General features: G+C 46.0%; 1 protein-coding gene across 21 annotated transcripts in view; it reads left to right on the forward strand.

Moving 5' to 3' along the window:
- Positions 1 to 23,085, forward strand: part of EIF4G1 (eukaryotic translation initiation factor 4 gamma 1) — a 980,016-nt gene that overhangs the window by 148,773 nt on the left and 808,158 nt on the right. For 15 of the 21 annotated variants that reach the window (XM_078666154.1, XM_078666151.1, XM_078666155.1 and 12 more), the window contains one exon: positions 7,323 to 7,431. The exons of the other annotated variants lie outside the window; for them this stretch is intronic. In XM_078666154.1, coding sequence (XP_078522280.1) covers positions 7,357 to 7,431 — 75 coding nt within the window. In that variant the 5' untranslated portion in view covers positions 7,323 to 7,356. The remainder of the gene's footprint in view (positions 1 to 7,322; positions 7,432 to 23,085) is intronic. 21 annotated transcript variants of the gene reach the window in all.

A 23,085-nucleotide genomic window follows, 5' to 3' on the forward strand; every position in this document is an offset into this window, starting at 1 on the left:
TGTCTGACTTTTCTGTGTATTACATGATCACAATGTTAGGTTGCAGCATATTTATAAAGCTCGCGTTCACCAAAAAGGTTTCATGGCGCTAGGCTTGCAGACTAGAGGCAGGAGAGACCAGAGGTTTAACCTCAAGCCTGTCTGAAGAGACGGCCCTAAAGCTCTTGTAGGACGTTGTCAGAGAGGGAGGGGGGGGGGAGCACAGGAAACCTGCTTCCGTCCAGCTTCCTGGTGATTTTAGGGACCTCTAATAGATGAAGATGGTTCGGTAGAAGATTGCTAGGCATGTAATTCCGGATTTTGGAAGACCAAACTGGGGCTTTTGCCATGACAATTTGAAGATGGTGCGCCTGCTTTTTTTTTTTTTAATTGGGACTTCAAAACAAACAAAATATGACCGGTTATACAATACCATAAATGAAGTTCACATTTTTAAATGTATACCCCCAACCCGATGGATCTCAAAATAAAGTAAAACCAACAAAAAGGTATTTGCACAAAATACATGACTCGCCCTAGATTTCCCTAATCTACCACAGTTAGTTACCTTATTAGTGGAAACTGAGGTCTATTAATCCTCGTCAGAGTTCATCCATCTAGTTAAGGGTTCCCAAATCCTTAGCCCCCCTAGCCCTGATTCCCCTTCTTCTAAATACCGAGGTCTCCCACTTAGAGTGAAAGTAATTTACCAAACCATACATGTACAGAGGGGGGACTGGTCAAGCCAGACACTAGTGAGGCATAACCGATAAACAGCCATCGCTACATAACCCAGATTCCGATTGGGCTCATCCATTTCAAGATTACTAATCCCCCCCAATATTAGTACCTTGGGATAATGTCTGTGCATAATTCTCTAAACCTATATATATATATATATATATATATATATATATATATATCTACCAAGTCTGGGTTAAACCTTTTAAGCGAACGTTGCTTTGCAGAGAGGTCTGTGTGCGGCAGGTGAAGGGTTAATCTTTTGCCGTCTCCTGTACGTCCAGCAACTAGTGGTACGGCCCAAGGGGAAGCCTGGATGAATGGTGCCAGTGCTCAGGGCCCCTCTTAAAAGGCCACTGACTGGGGCCCCGGGCGCAAAAGATGGGACCTCTCTGCAGTTCGCAGCCTCCATGACTGTCTGTGACCCGTACATTGATGTCCGATGTACGTGTCCGTGGTCTGCAGACTGGCAGAGGAGGGCGGTACTGCGAAGTGCCCTCTGCCCCTCCGAAGTAATGACACCGTAGGCAGTTGTAGTAGAAGCAATCGTCTTCATTTGACAAACTCGCAGCGAGAACCAAGCAGACCCGGAAGTAAGTGGAAGAATACCCAACATTCTAGTATACGGCAATAAATACAAAACACCCACATTGTTCTGATTCTTAATTCATAAGAATCAGAATTCCAATAGTAACGATAGAATATACAATATGTTAAAACCTAAAGTAAGCGAAACCACAATACTACACATCCTCCTTAAAAAAAAAAAAAAAAAATAATTCAGACTCAAAAAAAATAATCTTCAAAGCGCTTTGGTTTACCAATCTTCCTTCCAAAAGTGCTAACCTTCTGAGGTTGACACGGACCAAATTCAGGGGTACGGCAATAAATACAAAGAACAGACCAATTGTTCGGATTCAGTTTCATTGGTCTTTATTCGGATATGCATTATCCATAAAAGTGCAAACATTTCTTAGTCATTTACAAGGTCCATCATTAAAATTTTAAAACAAAATTCGGTTATAAGACTAGTCAATAATAATAATACAGAATTATCACACATAATCAATAGCGGCCAAAACTAAGGTGCCAAAGTGCAAATGCTTGAAGGAATAGCAACACAGATGGGCAAGATAAGTCCCAATGGACTTACAAATAGCAGCTTTAAATAAAGTGCCAATGTGCAAGAGGGTCTAAGTTAAAACGAGGAAAAATAACCGCAACAAGACAAAATTATTAGATTCTATACATAATACTCTGTACACCCACCACATATTATTCATATCGCATGTTGCCCTTGTTCGGATTCTTAATTCCTAAGAATGCGAATAATTCCAATAATGACAATAAAATATACAATATGTGAACATAAAGTAAACCCACAATACTACACCCTCCCATAGCGCCGGTGGGGGTGTGGGAGAAGATTGGCGCTTTGCTCGACCGCTGTTGCTCCTTCATGTTACCGCAGCACAACTCGTTCCGACCCCACGTCAAGCCCGGGCCTCCACACCCTTGTTGGTGCCAGGTCCCGGCGATGACTAAAGCGCCGGGATCACCCTACCCTGCCCGGCCGCGGCCTCGCGTGGAAGCTCCTGGCGGCCCTGAGAGCTGCAGTAGCATAGCCACTCTGAGCTGCTCTGCTGGGGCTGGACCGGCACTGCTAGGTTGTGAAATCAAACGGGCCTTTTACTGCTATGACCGCGTCTTTATCCATAAGCCATCCAGCCCTTCTTTCCTCGTCACATTCAGGTGTGAGTGCTGCGGTGATGCTTGTCTGGTACCTCGCTAACCACAGCGCCGCACCAGCTTGTTACTGTCTGCAAGCGCTTTGACGCCTTGTCGGCACTTGAAGGCGATAAACAAATGCTCTCTACACGGACCAGGACGTCGCACACCACCTGCTTTTTAGTGGTTCATAACCGACTGCTGGGAGACGGTTCGTGTTGGGTGTATCGGGAGCAGTTTAGGGGGCAATGCCAAATTGCTGACTGCTGTCGGGTCTCAGCTGCACCATGGAGAGTTTAATTCGCGTCTGGGCGCTATACAAGAATAACTGGGGTATGGCCAAAAAGCTTGAGCTTTAAAATCCTAAGTGATTAAGAAGTTATTTGTCCTTTTTTTTCCGCGCAGTGAAGGATTCAGGCTCCACTTGACCAGGGCGCTACTGATTCGGTCAGTAGCCCAGCGGGGGCTGGCAGTGGCCCACCCACTGCACCCCTTCCTTTGTCCGTGGCGGGCAGGGCCCCTGGGCGCATTCAGCATGATAAAAGGTACACACGGAGTGGGTCAAAGGTCGCCTCCTCCAATCGGTTATCGAGCGAGGAGTTGATCGGGGGCCCTGGAACTGTTCATAGTTTACCTGAGATCGGAATTTAATTCCGATGCTGAGCGTCACTGTGATGGAGGAAAACGCACGACTGGTAAGGCCGATTTGTTCTTGAGGCAAGCGAGGTTTGATGATGCAACCGGCCTGATGTGAGTGTTTTTAAGCTATTTATCTGCGAAAACTTTTATAATCTTTTTGGGCTGGTTTTACTGCAAGGTCTTCCCCTCGTGGCTGAGAAATCCTTTGGTACCGCCGCAAAAGGGTGGCATTGTATGGTGGGTCACTGTTTTTAAGTTCGAGGATCTACCCCCCCCTTATTTTCTTTTTAAAAAGGGGGCTTCAATTTTCCTATGTGCAAAGAACAGTTCTTTGAAAATCCGAGCAGTGAATGTTGTCGTAAAAGGCATTGCTGCCACACGGCGTTTACGTGATTATAGACGGCGCTTTGTTTCGCACTGCCTTAAGAGACGTGTTCATATATTTAAAGAACCTTTCTGCAGCCATACAAGGTAGACAGATGCTTGCCTTGGTTAAAGAATGGATCCACCCCCACCCAACCCCAAAAAGCACGGGTTCGTACTGTGGTAACATCCCATTTCCGAAGAACCGAGTTCCTGCTAAGCCAGGAGGTCTCATTCTTAGCCTGCCAACGCGCTGCACCTCACCCAGTCCAAAAATGCAGCAGCGAGCGTGTGCCAGCACACAGCCTTTAGTGAGCTTTGTATTAAGAGCCGAGCATTGCCGTGCTGCGCCCCCCGTGGGTGGTAGCACTGGTGCTCTTGAGGCGGGTGGGTCTCGGTCAGGCACCACTGGGGGCCAGAAGGAGTGGCTTTCAGCGTTTTTGTGTCTGTGTATTTTGGAATAATCCTCGGCAAACCCAACGTGCTCTTTCCCAAGGGCCTAGAAGTGCTGAGCTAGGGGCCTGTCACTGCCTGTAAGGTATTGTTTGCCCCTGCTGGTGCGCCCCTCTTGAGTGTAGGATAGATTTAAGATCCGATGAAGGTTCTCCCCATTTGATACACAAAATCTCTCGCTTCAAAAATATGTCAATATACATCACCATTTGCTTCCAGTGGATCACGTTTGAGATTTACTGTGTACGCAAAGTCGTCCACGTTTCACCCCGAGCTGTGGCGCTTGACTGGCAGAGGAGGTGGAGGCATATCCATGATTGTGGTGGTACCTCCCAGTCTCCAGTTATCTTTTCTTCCTTGGTAAAGCTTTTTATGGGTCATACAAAGTAAAACGACACAACCAACCAATCCTTGAAAGCATGAGCAACATAGGACTCGCTAATCTCATCTGTACCCAACCGCGCAGGTCACATGCTAGACCCCATATTCTCCTCCAGCAACCGCGGACCTTAAAGCCACATCACCGAGCTCACGTGGACCGGCCACTTCATCGTCCATTTCAACGAATAGATATCTTGTTTTTTGTTCACACAAGCAGTTTTTGAAAGTTTTATTACTTATGACTAAAATGTATTAATGTGTTGAGAATTAGCCCACAGGATTCCATGGTTGGAGCACTTTTTTTAAATTTTTATAGGAAACCTTTGGTTACCTGGGCTTTTGCATCCAACCCCACCACATCCCTGGAAAAGGATGTAAGGAATAACACATAGATCACAAACTGCGCCAACGTCCTTGCCCCATCAAAGACTGCAATCACTAAAGGTTCTCAATACTGGCCAGCTGGTACACCGAAGAACTTCGAGCGGCTAAGCGCATCTGCAAACAGTGTGAAAGAAGATGGCGCACCAGCAAGGATACCAGCAACAGGACCTCCTTTAAAACATCCCTACATTTCTACTAACAGCTACTGAGGAAGAAGAGATGCCCTAGCTGCTGTCATCGACTCCAACCACAGCAAGGAACTCTTAAACATGGTCTGGGAGTTTTCAAACTCCTCAGCCACTGAGAACAGTATCACTCCATCACAGGATCTCTGCGACAACCTCTGCAATTTCTTCCACAACAAGATCTCCATCGGCAAAGCCTTCAAGCCCAAGTCTACTGACCTACTCTACCTACACAACCACACCACAACCAGCTCAGACCACCATCTGACCAATTGGAACACACTCACCACCCAGGACACTGTTGCCTTCATGAACTTCATCCACTCAGATGCACCCCTTGACCGCACCACATATCTAACTTTGGATGCGACAATCAGCCACAAACTCACTTCCCTACTCAACACCTCGATAACCACAGCCACGTTTTCAGAAGACTGGAGACATACCGAGATCAAACCCATACTGGAGAAGCAACCAGCCAACCCCAGTGAACTCTAGATCTACTAGTCCATCTTCTTGCTCCCCTTCCCGGTCAAGGTACTGGAGAAAACTATTAACAAATCAATTGCACACAACTTGAGCAAATTCATCTTTTCATCTCCTCTCCAGAGCCTGAGTTTCTATCTACAAGCCAGAACACAATGTTTCTCTCAAATGCCCACACTTTCCTCATTAAAAGATATGAGCAGAGGATGCTACTTCTCCTACCTTGCATTTAGTTTGGAAAAACCTCCCTCTCCAGCTCTGTACCTCCCATCTCTACATGCATTCAGAAATATAAGGGGGCAGCCGAAAGGCATGCTCCCCCTCCCCCCTTGGAGGAGGTTTTTAAGGGATAAGTAATTTGAAGATGATACATGTATATTGTTTTTAACCAATTTTTACAATCCTTTGGGACTTTCGCAGGATTGTGAGTAGTAAAAGGGAGATGAGTTCTCGATGCACTCTGTTGGCTAGAAAACTATTTTGGTCCTTTATTTTTTTTCAGGAAATGTGTAAGGGATGAGTACTGTGGTGCTAAGAAGGTGATTTTTTTTTTTCTTTTAAAAGAATGTTATGAGCTTGCGAGACACAGGATTGTAAAACGAGTGGCTGACATTTGAATACATTCTGCTATGCACACTGGTTTATGTATGAAAGTCTTACTAGAGAAGGATTGACTCTCCTGTGTCAGTCTACTTTCATGTCCAAACACTACGCGAGATGACAAACTTTTCTTAGGGTGGTTCACCGCCTTGTTGACCACTCCTTGATGCTGATCACCATATTCTGCTGCTGCAATTAGTGATCCTTCTATTGGGGAACACTTCAGGATAAGGTGATACATTGACACGTGTTACGTTTTCAGCTTCTCTTTCTGCTATTGAGTCCTCAACCCTAAAACCGACTCCTACGATCCTGCCGCTCCAGTTATGGTGCAGCCTTTAAGTCTAAGTGCCTAGAGCCTTCAGGTTGGCAACATCTTCTTCAGGTTGGCAGGGTGAAAAAGGCAAGAACTGGTGGCAGAAGGTTCTCAATAAATGTGGCTTCCTTGTGGAACTCATTGCCCTTACATCTGCGCTCGGAGGCTAGTCTTCTTCGTTTCCGTAAGCTTTTAAAAACTTTTTTGTTTTCCGTTTAATCCCTGCACCTTTTTAGTAGTGTTATGTTCTGGTAAGCGCTGGGATGCCTATTGGTAACCAGGCGCTATACAAAACTCAGAATAATAATAATAATAATAGAGCAAGTTGATGCTGTACTGTGCACCAGACCATCCAGAGATTGTGTACTTTTTTGAGTGGGTTTGTTAGCAGATTTGCCTGCACTGTCCTCGTATGGTTTTTAAGTCATTCATGGAATAATTCAAAAGTATTTAATGTTTTCTTTACGATTCATTCACTGCTATTAGTACCATAGAGTGTGAAGATGGTCATCATGAACTGGTTGCTGCGCTGTTTCGCCTACATGGTCTTCCTTTTTTAGCACTCTAAAGTTGCTCAAGCGTTGCCTAATTTTAGACTGCTGTTCACATGCTTGCGCGTGGGATAGCATCCTTTAATACAGACTGCTAATCTGGGCACACTGAACCAAGTGGTTTTACTGAACCACGTATGTAGTTTTGTTTGAGAAGAAAGCATGGCTAATGAGGGCATTATAGGGTCCTCTGAAAATAAATAAAACCGCTGTGCTTTTAAGGTCGGGCACATGTCTCCAATGGCTGTTGCGGAAAGTCCGCTTTTCTGTTCAGTTGAGTCGCCTTCTTGTTACATACTTTGCACATGGACAAGTGACTGGGAGTCTGAAGTTCATAGATTACTTTTTTGAAGGCCATCCTAATTGCTTTGACTGTCCGCTTTATTTCACTAATTGCTCATCCACCCACTGCTTCCTCAATGTCCTCATCCCCACTGCTTTTCACTGTAAACTTAATTGAAGATCTTCCTCGGTGTAGCAACTGTTTTATTGTTTCCCCGCTTCTCTTGTCCACAGGTAGTAAGGGGATCCTTATGCAGCACCACATGAGATGAACAAAGCACCACAGCCCATAGGAGGACCCCCAACAATCCCGCACCCCGCCCCTTCTCCCGGACTTTCACAGGTAACCCATGCTTGTTTGTGTAATTTGTATGCATCTTGCTTCCTCAGTGGCATGAGACAGCCTTCTGCTGTCCAGTTGCCCTGTTGCAAGGATATTTACGGCATGTGGGCCCTTGTCTCGTTTAATATGCACTTGGCCATACATGAATCTTACCACAACAAAAGACTATTACGGACTTTGGCCAGGGACAAGGTGATCCAACAGTCACTGGCGCAGGCCGACTGATGCCTGGTGCGGTGGCTGCTGGTACCTGAGCTTCGTGTGAGGGTTGGTGGTGTGTATGGCGGAAGCTCTGATTGCTGGTTCTCCACAGGAACCTCAATTGGCGTGCCTCGGCGAGGAGTTTACTACCTCTGTTTTGAGCTCCATAGAATTATAGATCTAATGGTAAGGGTGATAAGACCAGCACAAGGAGATCAATGTATTCAATAACACACAACTATAAAAGGTTCGTGTGCTCTACTCCCGGAGGTCTACCGTTTTAGGCCCCAAATGGTCCAAGAAGTCAAATTAAGTGGAAGGAGCATCGTAATCGTCACAAAATCTTCGGTTCAAATGTTGATTGGCAAAGTTCTTATTGTTGCAAAGTTCATTCAATATCAGCGACAGAAGTTTTGTTCAAACAATACAAATAGTCCCAAAAATAAATCCAAAGTAATGAAATGCAGAAAACTCAAAACAGCCAACGCGTTTCGTCCGGAATGGACATCAGGGCTCAAATTAACTGTATATAATCAAACAATGCGGTAGCCTTTACTCGGTATTGAGATCCAGTATATTGAAACCTCCCCGCTTGGATGAACAATCTCAAAAACGACAACATGTATTGTTGTTCAGGCCTGGATGTAGTCACGTGTTTAATCGCCCCAATTCAAATCTCAAGATTAAAGTATCCAGTATAATTCCCCAGGGAGTTTTTAATGAAAACAATTGGCCTCCATCTGGGTCTGAGCAATAATTCCCCCACACGAGATCCAGACCGGCGACACGGAGTATGTGAACATCCACTGCTCTGTTTTGAGCTCATACCTGCTCATCAGACTTGATGAGCCTGCTGCTGGGGGACACGTGTGCTCACTTTGGCTGCTGTGACTATACTGCTCGGGAGCGGGAGGGATTGGGACCCCTTTCTACATCTAGAGCCCAAGAAATATTGAAGGACGTGTATTTGCACATTCGATCTCTGGCTCACACCAGGCCTTGCCTGTGGACTAATTGAAGTGTGCTACTGCCATAATTAGCTTTGAAGCTCTCCATACTAGAGGGATTCATTAGGCCTCCGGCTAATCCCAGGGCCGGAATATTGCAGGGCAATTTGTCACAGGTGTTTAACTTCAGTCATGTTGGTCTTGATGGATTGGAATATCCCATTTTCTTTCCCCACCACCCTCTCTCCCTTTTTACCACTGAAGTGGGCTGCAATAGAATATGCAGCAGGAGAGTGCTGGATAGCCTGGTGAATGGAAACCGCACTCCTGAAATGGCTTGCTGGTTGAGAGTGCTTTCCACATCCTGTTGAGGGACCCGGCCTGTGGTGAGGTCCATGCCTATGATTTGTGCTGACCCATAGGTCAACTAGAAAAGCAAACCAGTCCAAACTAAAGGCTGCCTGAGCATTGTAGGGGCCTTGGCTCTGATCTTTCACTTTCCATCTATTCCTAAGATAAGTGCGTATGAAAGTGTCACTGCCAGTGGTGCATTTGATGGACCACTGCAGAGGGGGGCCCACAGAATTACTTTTTTTAAAGAAAAGATATGCCAAGTACCACATCTGACCTATGCCGGGACACAGCATCCAGGAATCTACAGCAGACAAGATGGATCAATACGCAGCAAGAACGAAGGACAGGCATGGCCATCGAGGAGAGGGAGGAATCACAGGTATCTAAGATAGCTGCTGATCCAACAGGAGCTCTGATCCTGGCTGCCATCTAATAGACCAGACCACCAGTGGGGTTCTCAGAACGAGCAAATAGCTCCACCCCAGAAGGCTTTCTGGGGCGTTGGATTATGGGTGCATGTTTTGTTGGGGAAAGAATCCGTAGAACCATGGGAACTCCACCACATGGAGCCCCTCCCAAGGCCATCATAACCTGGATCTTCAACAACCAATATTCTTCTACATGTCAGACAAGACTGTGACGATTTCCACATTTGGCCATTCTTGTACTGCCTAAAAACCTGAAGTATATGCTCCTAATTCCAGCAAAGCAAAGGGTGATTCGTGATGGATGGTCTCAATTCTTAACCGCATGCGTGCGGGCGGAATTCCGCTCGTACGCTGACTTTTTTAAAAGCGCACTTTACGTGACGAGCTGGGCTCGTCATGAGCGTGCGAGGAGGCTACCTCATGACGAGCCCAGCTCGTCATCAGCGTCGAAGGCGTTAACGAGCCTAGAAGGGGTTTGGGACTGGATGGTGGAGCCATTATGACCTCACAAATACACATCAGCCCCTCCCAAGCAGGCCGGGGTCCGGCATAGGCAGATCTGAAGCCATTTGAGTATAGGTCTTGTAGAGGGGTGGTGTGATCTTACAAATTTTCTGGACTCCTGATCTTGTGATGGTGTATTAAAGGGCTGTTGCAGGAGCGGTCTTTAAAGCACGGAGTTTAACCCACCCGTGGGAATGTGTTGCTGCCTCTATTGGAGTGTTATTTAGAAATGAGTTAGGAGTGCTGGGGTGAGTGGTTCTCATGGGGGTAGCCTGGTCTAAGATTTCTGGTCAGGAGCCGCACGCTTACATTTCATGCTAGGGTTACTAGAAGATGGTTGTAAAAGGAATGAGTCATGCCTTATATATCCCTTAGGTTTTACAGAATGGGATAGCAAGCATTAGGGAAGCAGGAGGACCTTGGTTGTTGCATTGTTTTGGTTGAGGTTGTATGATAAGTGCAATAACAAATGCAATATAATGCTAGTCAGTCATGCAAGGTTCGGAGTTTTTTCTCTCCTGGAAATTGGTAAAACTTTAAGATGGTCACATGGTATATTTGAGGTCTTAACGGGTTTGTAAAAATGTAGACTACTCCTACTGTACATTTAATATTTAGAATGGCCTTTCTAGAAGATCTAACGGATACTTTAATTTGTGTTCTGTTGCACTTCTGTTCTTCAGGGCTGGATAGGCCATATTGAGTAAGTGAAACAGGCTGTCAGGCACTGATGGCCGACGCCAATTCCCCCGCCCCATGTAAAATAGCTTTGTAGCTATACGTGGGTCGTACACTAATTGCAAGAAAAGTCGGCAAACCCTTCTGTACTTTGAGGGGGGAGGTGTCTATCTTTTTGGTTGCATTGCACTCAAAAAACACTGTAAATGCTAATCAGCCTTTTCAATAGTAACAAAGGGTTTCACAAACAAAAAACGCTGCAACGGTTTAAATGCCTTTTCAAATGCATCTTTGTTTCAGCAGGGCAGCCATACAGGCAGTTGTCGCATTGTGCCTGCATTGGGCAAACTCTGCAATTCACGTGTTTCGCTTGTTTTAAATATACATTTACCAGCTACAGTATCTTAAATGAGGAAAGTACTTCCGAATCAGCTGAGCTGATGCTCTAATACTGCAGTGTTCACTCCACTAGCTTTCGGTTTAGGATGTATGCATCTTATGTAGATTTTTCACATTTTGGATATACTTCAGATACTTGACAATCTCGACAACATTGCAAGGTGACACCCAGTGGCCCCTGCATAGACCCTTTCTGCCCCAGAAGTGACGTTTTTTCTGGTCCGTGCCAAGAGGGACACATGCAGCATTCTCCATCCGATAAGTCCCTTACCAGGGAACACGCTTCTGACAGCTCCTACCTCAAACACGAAATGCTCAATTAAAAGCAATGAAGATCTTCCTCGAGTAAAAAGTCCTGCTTCCAACACCATTCTCTCATATTTTGCTCTTTGTTTGAATACAAACATTAAAAAAGGTGAAGTTGGCATTTTAGCCCCTCAGCAGACCCTGCACAGGTCAAAGCCGTTCAGCCACCCATGCTGAATATTTTTTTAATTTACTTTAGGACTGGTCACTTACCCTTTAAGTCATAACCTTAATCCTAGGGGTTTGATTACTTGGACAGCTCATACCCTGATACTGCTCCTCCTAGTGTCTCTGCAGCATCCAAATATATCCAACCATCACTCTGTGCCACCTATGTTGGAGTCTTCCTCAGAGCCCTCTTTCAGCTAATGCTTTGAAGCCCTCAAAAAAGTCTTCTGACGTTGTCAGAAAATGTAGTAAAGATCTGTTTTGATGAGCCCTTGGCGCAGAAACTTCTCCGGTCCCAGAGGCTTGCCTGGTTGAAATACGTTTTCGAGCCCAACTCTGATGCTCACATCCTGCCTGATGGATGTTGTGCCCAGATAGAGGATGGCGACTTTGAGACTGATAACCTCCCTCATTACAGCGCTGATTCTGACCTTAATTTGAGTTTACTAAAGAAGTGCTTTGGCCACCTCTAAAAGGGGCTAGCCTTTGAACAACTGGACCTCCTTCAGAGTAAGTTTCTTCGTTCACCTTGCGCCCGCCCCATAACCATTGCCACTACATGCCCCTCTTCGTGCTCCCCCCTCCCCTGGGTGAGCCCTGCTCCTGTACTCTACACCCCCCCCTTCTGTGGCTGTGCACCCGCCCTTGTACGGGACACCACTGCTCACCCCCCTGCAGCTGCAGGCCCCGCCCAAGTATGCGGCACCACTGCACACCCCTGTGTGTGCCCCTTTCCGCCATGAACTTTTAGTAATGCTGAACAGCAGCCATGCTGGTGTAGAACAGGGCTAAAGCACATTGGTAAAGCCAATTGCTCTTGCATAGGCGAGACAAACTAGCATTGACAAAACCGATATGTTATTGATAGTGACTTAATTCTGTAATGTTGGTGAACTTTAGGCCCTCATAGTTTGTTCACCATTCATGTACTCTACCTGGGTAGGTTGGGTTTTCACACCTGCCCTTCTTTTCTTCTTCCATGGCTCTTACAAGAAGTGGCCCAGGAGTTTATCTGCAGTATGGGCAAGCTGTCAGCGGTGTAAACTTTTACAGCATATTGCTCCATCAACCATGGCCCCCTGTGACTGGTACTTTATCATGGCAGTTACATGACTTTCTTGGTTAATTTGCACTACACAATCCCAAACCCGATAGTATTTTGGGACTCATTTATGCCTAAGGTGTGGCATTGATACAGGTTACTTTCATTCAGTAATGGTTGCTTTCTGCAAATTCTTCATCGTCCACCCTCTTCCGCTCATTAGTTATTGCTGGGATTAATAAAATGGTACGGTGTGCAAAAACACCTGTTGTAGGTGTCGCTTTTGTTGATACTAGATCTCTTCCTTTCTGCACACCTTAATTGTAAATGTAAATGTCATGGTACTTATAGAGCACACTGTCACCAGACGGTCACCTTGCAGTGTCGCCTATCCGGCTTCCTGGCGCTGATACTCATACCGCTGTGGAACTCCTCCTGGCTTTCCCTGTGAAGTGTCCACTCCTGGGCACCCCCAGGGTGAAGCCAGGCATCCTTAGCGCTGTTGGGGCCGGTGTGGAGGCTAAGCAAGCTATTGCCCAGAGTTGCAGCGTGGGGCCCGTGATTAGAATAGGCACCGAGGCGAGAATGAACAGGTCCGAGGAAATTGAGCCCGAGACCCTGCCGAGGTGGGAATCGAACCCTGGTCCCTGGCCAGAACTCTGCATCAGGGTCTGCCGCTCTAACCATTGAGCCACACTCCTCCACACCTTAATTGTGCATGGAGATTCCAGCTTGCTGGTTGTTATATTAAGTAATCCTTTGCATCCAGGGCAGCTACAGTGCCTGTTGAGGCTGTCGCCACTTGGAAGCCTTACAAGATTCCTAACTAAAGCCAGACAAACTTGGTGCCGGGGTTTTGTTTTCGGAGCTACTTAGTCCCTGTAGCTTGGATTTTGGTACTCCCGATCAAAACGGTCACTTTAGAATCAAATCGGTCCCCCATAACACTTCTGAAACATTCTCATAAGAATGACAGTCCATAGATCTTTTTAAATACTTTATGTAAATTTTAAAGTCCAGATGACCGAATATGCCATCAGTGAATTATAGCATATAAATCTAAAGTAACTCTGGACAGTCAATATAAAATCTGGCATAGTCTCCTAAGAAATGGGTAGAGGTTCTCAACTCTTGTGCACTCTTATATAGGGCTGTAGAGAACATGTTTCACACGTCCAGTGGTAACAAATGATTCATTAAGTTTTAACAATTGTGGAAACTGTATAAAAAACATTTCTACATAGAATACATTTTGTGATTTATGTATTTTTTAATATTTTCCCCACCACCAATACATTATGGTTAGATAGTTCTCACATTCTTGTTTCTACAGCTCAACTGATGGAAAAGTGACTTATATTTGGTAACTATGTATCTGGTAGTGACCTAGTCTAGCTGCAGATTCCTTAACTTTTGAATTTTTTCCAGGCATCAGGCTGGATCCGGAAATTTTTTAGTTACTTTGCACGCCTATTGACGGCGTCGCACGGTTCTTTGATGGCATAGACTCTGTGATGTTCGTGGAGCCATGTAAGTCTCTCCGGTGCGTGTATTTCTTCTGTGAAACCTTCTGCGCCGGAACGCGGCAACCCCATAGAAACTGGCTGTGGAAACTGTGTGCCAAAATGAACAAAAATCTAATCAATTAAAAAGTAGCAATACATGGTATGTCAATACGAGGCAAAGACTTGAAGGACAAGACGAAAAGAATCACCGAAGCACAAGCTACTTGAAACCCTGCGCACTGGTGTATAAACCAGCCTTGCAGAAAAAACACCTCTACCAGACACTCCTGAATGGTCTGGTATGGTAATTCCAGAACAAGACCTGTGAGGCAAGACTACGTGGTTTGTCAACCACTACACGAAACGATCACTGGAGTATAAAACCAGTACTGAAACAGAGAATAACCCGTACATCATATGTCGCTCGCAGAGCGGGGTAGGATGGGCATGTCGTTAAGGAATGTGCTGCTAGCCTGTGTCTCTAGCAGATACATTGTTACTGCAGGTAAGTAACATTTCCATCTGATATACATCTAGCCACAGATTAATTAACTTTTGAGTTAAATGCCATAGCTTTACCCAACCAGGAGGTAGGCCTGCAAACCAATCCTACAAAAGTTGAAAAAGAACTAGTTGGTTGAAATTAGCCACAGACCAGACATACGTAGGAATTAGATGAGAGCATGGCTCCTTTAAACAATTGTGGTAATTACGGATAGTGAAAATAAGAACCTACCCTGAAGGCACCGAAAAAAGCCAAAGCCTCCAGGGTAACCAGACAAAATCATGTCAGAAGATAGCAATTCTACAAAAGGTCTCAGAGGGGATCTAACTGTCTAAACTAAAAATAGACCAGACATATGTAGGAAAGTCTATATATATATATATATGAACCGTGGCAAGGACTTCAGGGAAGTAAGTGAAACCATCTGTAGGCACAGCAATATGTGACTTCAGAGAAGGAGATTAAACTTCATCTAAACACAAGCAGCGGTCGTACCAATTAGTACACGACCAATGGTGAAGTAGAACCATGAATTAGAAAGACCGAAAGTGAAACAAACGGAACATGGATAAAAAAGTATCCATAGAAAAGACTGACTAAAAATAAGAACAAGGACTTATAAAATCAAGAACTATTCATGAATAAAAAGAATGACTGCCAGAGTGAACTGTGAGGCTCGCCTCGCATGTAACTCCAGAGGAGGAAAAGAACAGCTAGAAAAGACTGATCTAAAATCCAATACCAGCTGTTTCCCGACAAAGGTAACAATTATGTAGATATACATCTGACATGAATGTGAATTCCATAAACACAAAACACCTATGCAAATCTGCATAGTTATTGCCCAGTGAATGTGTACATCAATATACGGATCCCATACATATGAGGACCAGTGAAGAAAACACTCAGCCTCCTAACCATAGACAGGCAAAAAATGAATATTTATACATAATCTGTACCCTTACAAAAAGCAGAATTATATCCAAAATGTCCTACCAGAAAATCTACCTGTACATAATGGAAATACGCACTCCCAGATAGAAAGGAGTTGGAGCTCCACAACAGGACATAACAGAACACTGAAGGGAGGGAGCAAAAAGAGTTCTTCCATTAAACGACTACATGGTTTTTGCCCATCAGTAAGTCTAATGAGGATTACTCAAAGAAGGAAGGGAAAAAACCTGCCATCCCAAAAACAGATAATTGGCAGCACTTCCTTACCTAACCTTTTAAATGCACGAGCTCTCAAGAGAAGAACAAAAAAGTGTAGTTGTAAGGGACCGTCAATCTACATAGATGGATACACCCTTTATCCTATCGGAGGTAGCATGACACATCTGCAGGAATTAAAATACCCTAATGCCGTACAATGGAAGGTATCAAAAGTAAATGCGTTGCATTGATTGAAGAATACACAAATGAAAAAAACAGATCTCTCCACCGAAGGCAGTCCAATGTAGATCAGCCACCCATTTTAACGTATTGGCCAAGGAAGAGCTGGCTTTCGAGACAAGTCCAAGAGGAGATAGAAGGCGTGATGATTCTAACCCGCTTGCTTCGACCAACTCCGAAATCCTGCTATCCATCAAACTGTTTGTTGTGTAAAGTATGCCAATTGATGCGGTCACTGTGCCGTATCAACCTCTGGATGAGAAAGGGGAAGGTCGTTGGATGTCGGCGATGCTGATTCAATGAGTTGAGGGGATGTTGATGCCTCAAACTTCGGCGCAGTCATGCATCGACTGCGGTTCGGAGCCTACTGGCGCCACTGAAACATCCCGTAGGAACAGATGTCGCTCCGGAGTTGGTCGGCGGCACTGGCGTCAACCCAAAAGGGCTGTGCACCGGCATCACTGAATCTAAGGGCTTCACTGCAGCTGATGATGAACCTATCAGTGAGGACTTAGTTATTGCAACCATCACCTCTTTGGGGCCCGGAGATGCTCCAGGGGAAGATGCAAACCCAAATATATGAAGAGCATCATAATACAAAAAAGGCAGGGAAGCACGGAAGCCACTCTTGCTCTGAGTCCTCAGCACGAGGTTGTGAGGAGTTGCTTGAAACCACAGTAGTTTTATAGAAGCCCCATATCGTTTATGGCGCTTACTGTGGGATGTTGACGGGGACTTTTATTGCGTTCACTGGATGATGATCAACGCCTACAAGGATGGCCTCTGAAGTGGCTCCGTTGTCTAAACGCAGTCTAACGCTGTTTAGGAGAACTGGAAATCTTCAGCAACTGCGTAGTCGGGAGCTTCATTTGTTGCTTCTAACTATTGACATGCTTTGCACTCTTCGGCATCGTGGTGATTGCCCAAGCACCACATGCATATGGAATGAGGATCCGTACCAGACATCGGAGTATAAGATCCACAGGATTTAAACCGCAAAGGCTGCCTAGGGGGGAATTTGGACCCTTGCGACCAGCAACCCTACCTGATCTTTCCTGCTTCTGTCTCCCCCCGCTGTCGCAGCCTGTAACATCCCGGCGCGGCCGCCGAGCGGGGGAGACTACGATTCCCAGCGTCCTTTGCGGCAGGAAGCCGCCTGATCCCGTTTCCGCGCCTGGAGGCGCCATAAATTGAAGCAACAGCCCCTGTGGAGCGGGCTGCCTAGGGGGGAATTTGGACCCTTGCGACCAGCAACCCTACCTGATCTTTCCTGCTTCTGTCTCCCCCCGCTGTCGCAGCCTGTGACATCCCGGCGCGGCCGCCGAGCGGGGGAGACTACGATTCCCAGCGTCCTTTGCGGCAGGAAGCCGCCTGATCCCGTTTCCGCGCCTGGAGGCGCCATAAATTGAAGCAACAGCCCCTGTGGAGCGGGCTGCCTAGGGGGGAATTTGGACCCTTGCGACCAGCAACCCTACCTGATCTTTCCTGCTTCTGTCTCCCCCCGCTGTCGCAGCCTGTGACATCCCGCCGCGGCCGCCGAGCGGGGGAGACTACGATTCCCAGCGTCCTTTGCGGCAGGAAGCCGCCTGATCCCGTTTCCGCGCCTGGAGGCGCCATAAATTGAAGCAACAGCCCCTGTGGAGCGGGCTGCCTAGGGGGGAATTTGGACCCTTGCGACCAGCAACCCTACCTGATCTTTCCTGCTTCTGTCTCCCCCCGCTGTCGCAGCCTGTGACATCCCGGCGCGGCCGCCGAGCGGGGGAGACTACGATTCCCAGCGTCCTTTGCGGCAGGAAGCCGCCTGATCCCGTTTCCGCGCCTGGAGGCGCCATAAATTGAAGCAACAGCCCCTGTGGAGCGGGCTGCCTAGGGGGAATTTGGACCCTTGCGACCAGCAACCCTACCTGATCTTTCCTGCTTCTGTCTCCCCCCGCTGTCGCAGCCTGTGACATCCCGGCGCGGCCGCCGAGCGAGGGAGACTACGATTCCCAGCGTCCTTTGCGGCAGGAAGCCGCCTGATCCCGTTTCCGCGCCTGGAGGCGCCATAAATTGAAGCAACAGCCCCTGTGGAGCGGGCTGCCTAGGGGGGAATTTGGACCCTTGCGACCAGCAACCCTACCTGATCTTTCCTGCTTCTGTCTCCCCCCGCTGTCGCAGCCTGTGACATCCCGGCGCGGCCGCCGAGCGGGGGAGACTACGATTCCCAGCGTCCTTTGCGGCAGGAAGCCGCCTGATCCCGTTTCCGCGCCTGGAGGCGCCATAAATTGAAGCAACAGCCCCGCGTCGCGGGACGCGCGCGGGACTGCGCCGGGCTAAGCCCGGGCAAAGGGCGGGCCCTCTGTAGCCCTCAGTGGACCGAATAGGACGGGACGGGCCACCCCCCTTGTAACTTCAGTCAAAAGAGGTACAGTGAACACACTTCAATATAACTTTGTTTGCAACATCACTATTTCCACGATGATAATGCCCTTTAAGGGGGGAACAAGCCCAGCTGCGCAGGGGTGTCATATGGTACAAATGCACCAAACGCTTACTTCAAGCTCCCGGCCTACTGTGCATGTCACAGATATAATCTGTCCTTGTTACTCCCCATCCAGTACGCTATCTCCCCCACTAAATTCCCCAAGAATGTATAACCTGTCCCCATTGTATGAACTAAACACCCTATGCAAAACAAAGTATGTCAGTGTGGATGCACCCCCTGTCACCAAAGGCACCCGCACTACAAATATTAAAGGCTGTACACAGGAAACCCCCTTTCCTATGAATAAAGTCAACACACAAGCCTCTGTACTTTCATGGTTGCTACCTGCCAATAGAGAGCACGATGAGGTCAATGCCGAAAGGACTCAATCCAAATCTTGTATACCAAGTATAAGCCCCGCTTTGCCTGGTCATAACCTCCTTACCACCATGGAGACTGATGTCAAACTGGATGAATCAATATCTCATTCCCAGATCTTTCTTTTGACTCAGATTGAAAAACTTGTTAAAACCATCATTTCCCCACTAACAGAAAAAATAAACGCTATAGGGGAAAGGCTCTTGGGTCTCGAGAACAAAATCACGGCTATCCTAAAACCCATCAATAATCCCGTAACATCGAACCGATCCCAGCCAACCACCACCCTTCCAACAGTTAAACTAACTGCCATCCTCAAAAGCAAGCAAGGCACCCCACAATCCCCTACAACTCCTTTTCTAACTACTTCCAAAGCTCCTTTCAAACCTACTATATCAAGGCCCTCAGAGATCAAGACAGGACGCAATGAACCATATATACACCTCCCGCCAGAAGCCACGCCATACGTGTCCGTCCTGTCAGGAGTTCCACCACTTGCCCTGGGAAAAGTTGAAAGACAGCAGGACCTAATGAACAAAGTAATATTTTGGATGGGAAGAAATAGACCCTTACCACCGGATAAAGACGGCGGAATCCTGAGTGTGAGAAGGGTGGGTTGGTTGGGCCCTCTACCAAAAAACATCTCAGGGGACTTGGTATTGGTCAGATTTAGGAACCGAAACATTGCACCATATTTAAGATCTTGTCCAGCCCAAGAAGGGGATGGCCCAATACAGATTTGGGACCTACATGATTTTTATCCCTGTATGCCAAATATCTCCCGGTTTGGAACAACAATAGCAAAGTATCGGAAATCCGAGTGGTAAAATATCCCTTTTTGGTTTCATGATGCTCATGGTTACAGTTTGCAGATATTGCACCTTAAAATTGTAACAACTGAAATTGTTTTATTTTGGTCGAATTTTCACACTTTTTTTTTTTTTTTTTAATTGAATGTGCATAAGTAAGCATTTCTTGTATTAATTGTGATTATGATTTGATGTATTTGCTGTGCTTTTATGATTTTACGTGAAAATCGAATAAAGCTATATTATTATTAACCGCAAAGGCATAAAAAACTGTTGCACTGTTTCAGGCTAAAATAGTCACAGAAAGTCATACAATTGCTTGAGATGCTCATCTCCGGGTCCGTGGTACAGTGTGGAAAAGAAGAAACTGACTTCTGCGCGCAGGTTGGTACTTGTACAGCTCTACTGGCGGCACGACTGGAGTCTGCATCAAAAAGCCGTACAACACCGCCCCCGCGCGCAGAGGTAGTGCTAAAAATTTCTGGATCCAGTCTGACTCCTGGGGAAAATTCAAAAGTTCAGGGTTCTGCGGCTATATGTCTATCGGATACAATGTTAGCAGAACTTGGTGAGCAAAATTTGTCTATGGGTTTTCGTACATTCCGGGAACTTGCTTTGAGAACTTATTCTGACTTATATGAAACCGTTAAAGTTTATTTTAGAAACCATCAACAATATCACGTGACATAGCATGACTTTTAATAGAGATGGAAAACTATGTAGACCAGGTACTGTATTAGCAGTAACTCAAATATAGGGGAGTTTTATTAACAGAAAATAGTACACGCAGTATCTTAGTACCCCACAGGTGCTACACCAGTTCTCTTGTGTGGTTACCAGTGTACCTTGTTCATACTACAGTGTGCTGTTTGCTTTCTCACCCAGGATCCTTTACTTGATATATTCAGATTCCTAGCTGGGGTTAGTTGCTTTTATTGTTTTGGTGCATTTTCATAATTGTCAGTTTAGTTTTGGAAAAAATGCTTTAATTACCTAAAGTCTGTGCTTCAACCTTCAGTTTCCCCTTCATTTTCTTGAGAGAAGCATGGTGTGGCCCATTATTTGGTGTTATGAACCCTTAAGGGTTCACATTTTGCTTCAACTAGTTTGTATGATTTTCTTTACCATGAACTGTAATTGTTAATCGCAACGTCCTGTGGCCTAAGGTCCAGTCTACATAGTACCAATGCATACTAGTTAATGGTCAGAGATCACCAATGCGGAGTTTGTACCCATTGTTTCTGTTCCTCATGTACACTGGTACTCTGGATGAAGGTACTCACACATTTTTTCCCAGGGGTTAGTCAAAACATTTGGACTGTGATGTCACATAGGGCCGCTTTTGCGCGTGTGTGTGTGTGTGGGGGGGGGGGCAAGGGGAGGACTTTGGCTGTGATGTAGGGGAAGCAAAGCATATACATCTATTCACTATATTGCGTAATGTGAAACCAAAGATGAATCCCGGCTTCCTCACTTAACCTAAATGAGTGATACTAGGCAAAAGTTCTATTTTACTTTCCCTCTTTTTTTCTTCATTATCACATATGAGGGTTATCTATCATTTTCTAACAGGACAATTTTTCCAGTCCAGTAAAATGACATATTTATTTGACAGATGCCCTGCCTGTGGCAGAAAGGCAGCCTAATCAGACCACCGTGATTAGGGTTTCATATACCTCCCAGCCAGCCACATCCTAGACAGATGTTGACACCACATGCAAGAGGCACAGTCTTAAGGTGGTATGTCCACGAGCAAGGAGAGGGCCAGTCTTCTACCAGGGCGCTCTCACCTTCCTCTGAGGACTCATGAAGAGGTGGATCCAAAAAGAGGAAATACTCAAACATTGACCCAGGTTGACATCTAGGATGAGACAAGGTGTGGTGCCTACATGTTCAACGTAGCAAAGGAGACTACATTCAATGTTGAGTGATAGGTCAACATCTGGGTACTCCATGACACTGAGAATCAGGAGACACTCAAGTCTGTCGACATCGAGACATAGAGAAAAATTGATGTCGAGAAACTGGACATAGAGGCATTCCAGATTTGTAGAAATGGTCAGGAAATTGAGACCAAGAAGATTACTATCTACTTTTGACTCCGAATATTCCATGGTGTGTATTTGCCATCATCGCTAGTTCTTATTCTGAACTGTCCGCTGCTTGCTCAGTCAGCACCTATTTCACATTTTGCATCCACACATCCTCAGTAAGACAATTTCGGAGCTCCTTTTCTGGCAAGGCCTCCAGCTTCCCCTCGGAAATAAAGAGCTCTTCAGTCCAGATCTTGCCATAGATTTTCAAACATGAGTGCCTTGGAGAGATTGTCATTGTTCTCAGCATTTCTCGAAACGCTCCTCTCCGATTCGTCCTAGGTCCATACATAGGTCTCGATCATGGTAGAGTGCATTTTATTCCACCTATTCCTCCAGTACTGGAAGATACTTCCTGGCTGACTGATTCTCTCCAGCCAAGGTTCTTGCCAGTTGATGACACATTTCAAAAGGTGCTTGTACAGGTGACTACAAAACTGAACGCTTAATTAACTGCTCCATCCATGTGTACATCATTGATCTTTGAAACTCTAAAGCAATGGGCAGCATCAAAGCCCCTTCTAGACTTCAGAAAAAAATGGAAGTCTCTGGGGCAGAACCAGTTATTCCTGCGGTCAGATCTTACTCCTGATTAGGCTATTTTGGCTGAACGGAAAGGGCATTCTACGACGTTTCTATCCACCGTGCCACCAGACACATGTAAGCAACTAGGTTCACTGGGACGCTTGGTATGCAGCACAGATGTCACAACCATTAAACCGGCCAGTGCATCTCCTTGCTAGGCAGGTATGACAGATCCTTTGGAACTCCCTGCAGCAGTTTGTTAAAGACTTCCCAAGAGACTGCAGAGAAGACTTCCTCTAAATCATGAATAAAGGCGTGGTCTTGAAACAAGTGATGAGTGCTGCTGCAGATTCATCCTTTCTCTCAGCCCATGGCTACTGTCTCGGTTTGGCCCCCAGACAACATTCTTGGCTTTTTACGACACTCGAGCAGGAATCTCAGAAGACAATACTTAATCTTCCTTTCTCTGGTAACACTGTTTGGGAATCGTACAGATGATGAAATGGCTTTAAGGAGCAACGAAAGCATTCTTCTAAACCTTAGGAAAGGCCTTTCTATCCATGGGTTCAAACACCTCAGAGGTTGCCAGGACATCACCAACAGTGACAGAAAATACCTTTCCACCTGTACAAAGGCGTCGGCCAAATGAAGAGCTGGCCATCAACCAACCCAAGCTAGGGAAGTCTCCCACATGCTCCAAACAATGAGCCTCTGCTTTCCCTCCTTCTGTTACCCACTCTGGGGGGGTTGGGGTAGGAGCATATTTCTCAATATCTAACAGAGTAAAAATCCATCACAAATAATGCCTTGGTTCCTAATATGGTACAGAATGTTTGTCTCAAATTCACCTGCCCTCAACTGTAGTGAGGCCCTCTTGGACCTGCTTTGGTTCTCCTTTTTAGTTTTATACTTTTCACATTTTAGCAGACATTGAGAACATTATTTTTAATATAAAC

The sequence above is a fragment of the Lissotriton helveticus genome, chromosome 11 (genome assembly GCF_964261635.1).
Source record: "Lissotriton helveticus chromosome 11, aLisHel1.1, whole genome shotgun sequence".
Lineage (NCBI taxonomy): Eukaryota > Metazoa > Chordata > Amphibia > Caudata > Salamandridae > Lissotriton > Lissotriton helveticus.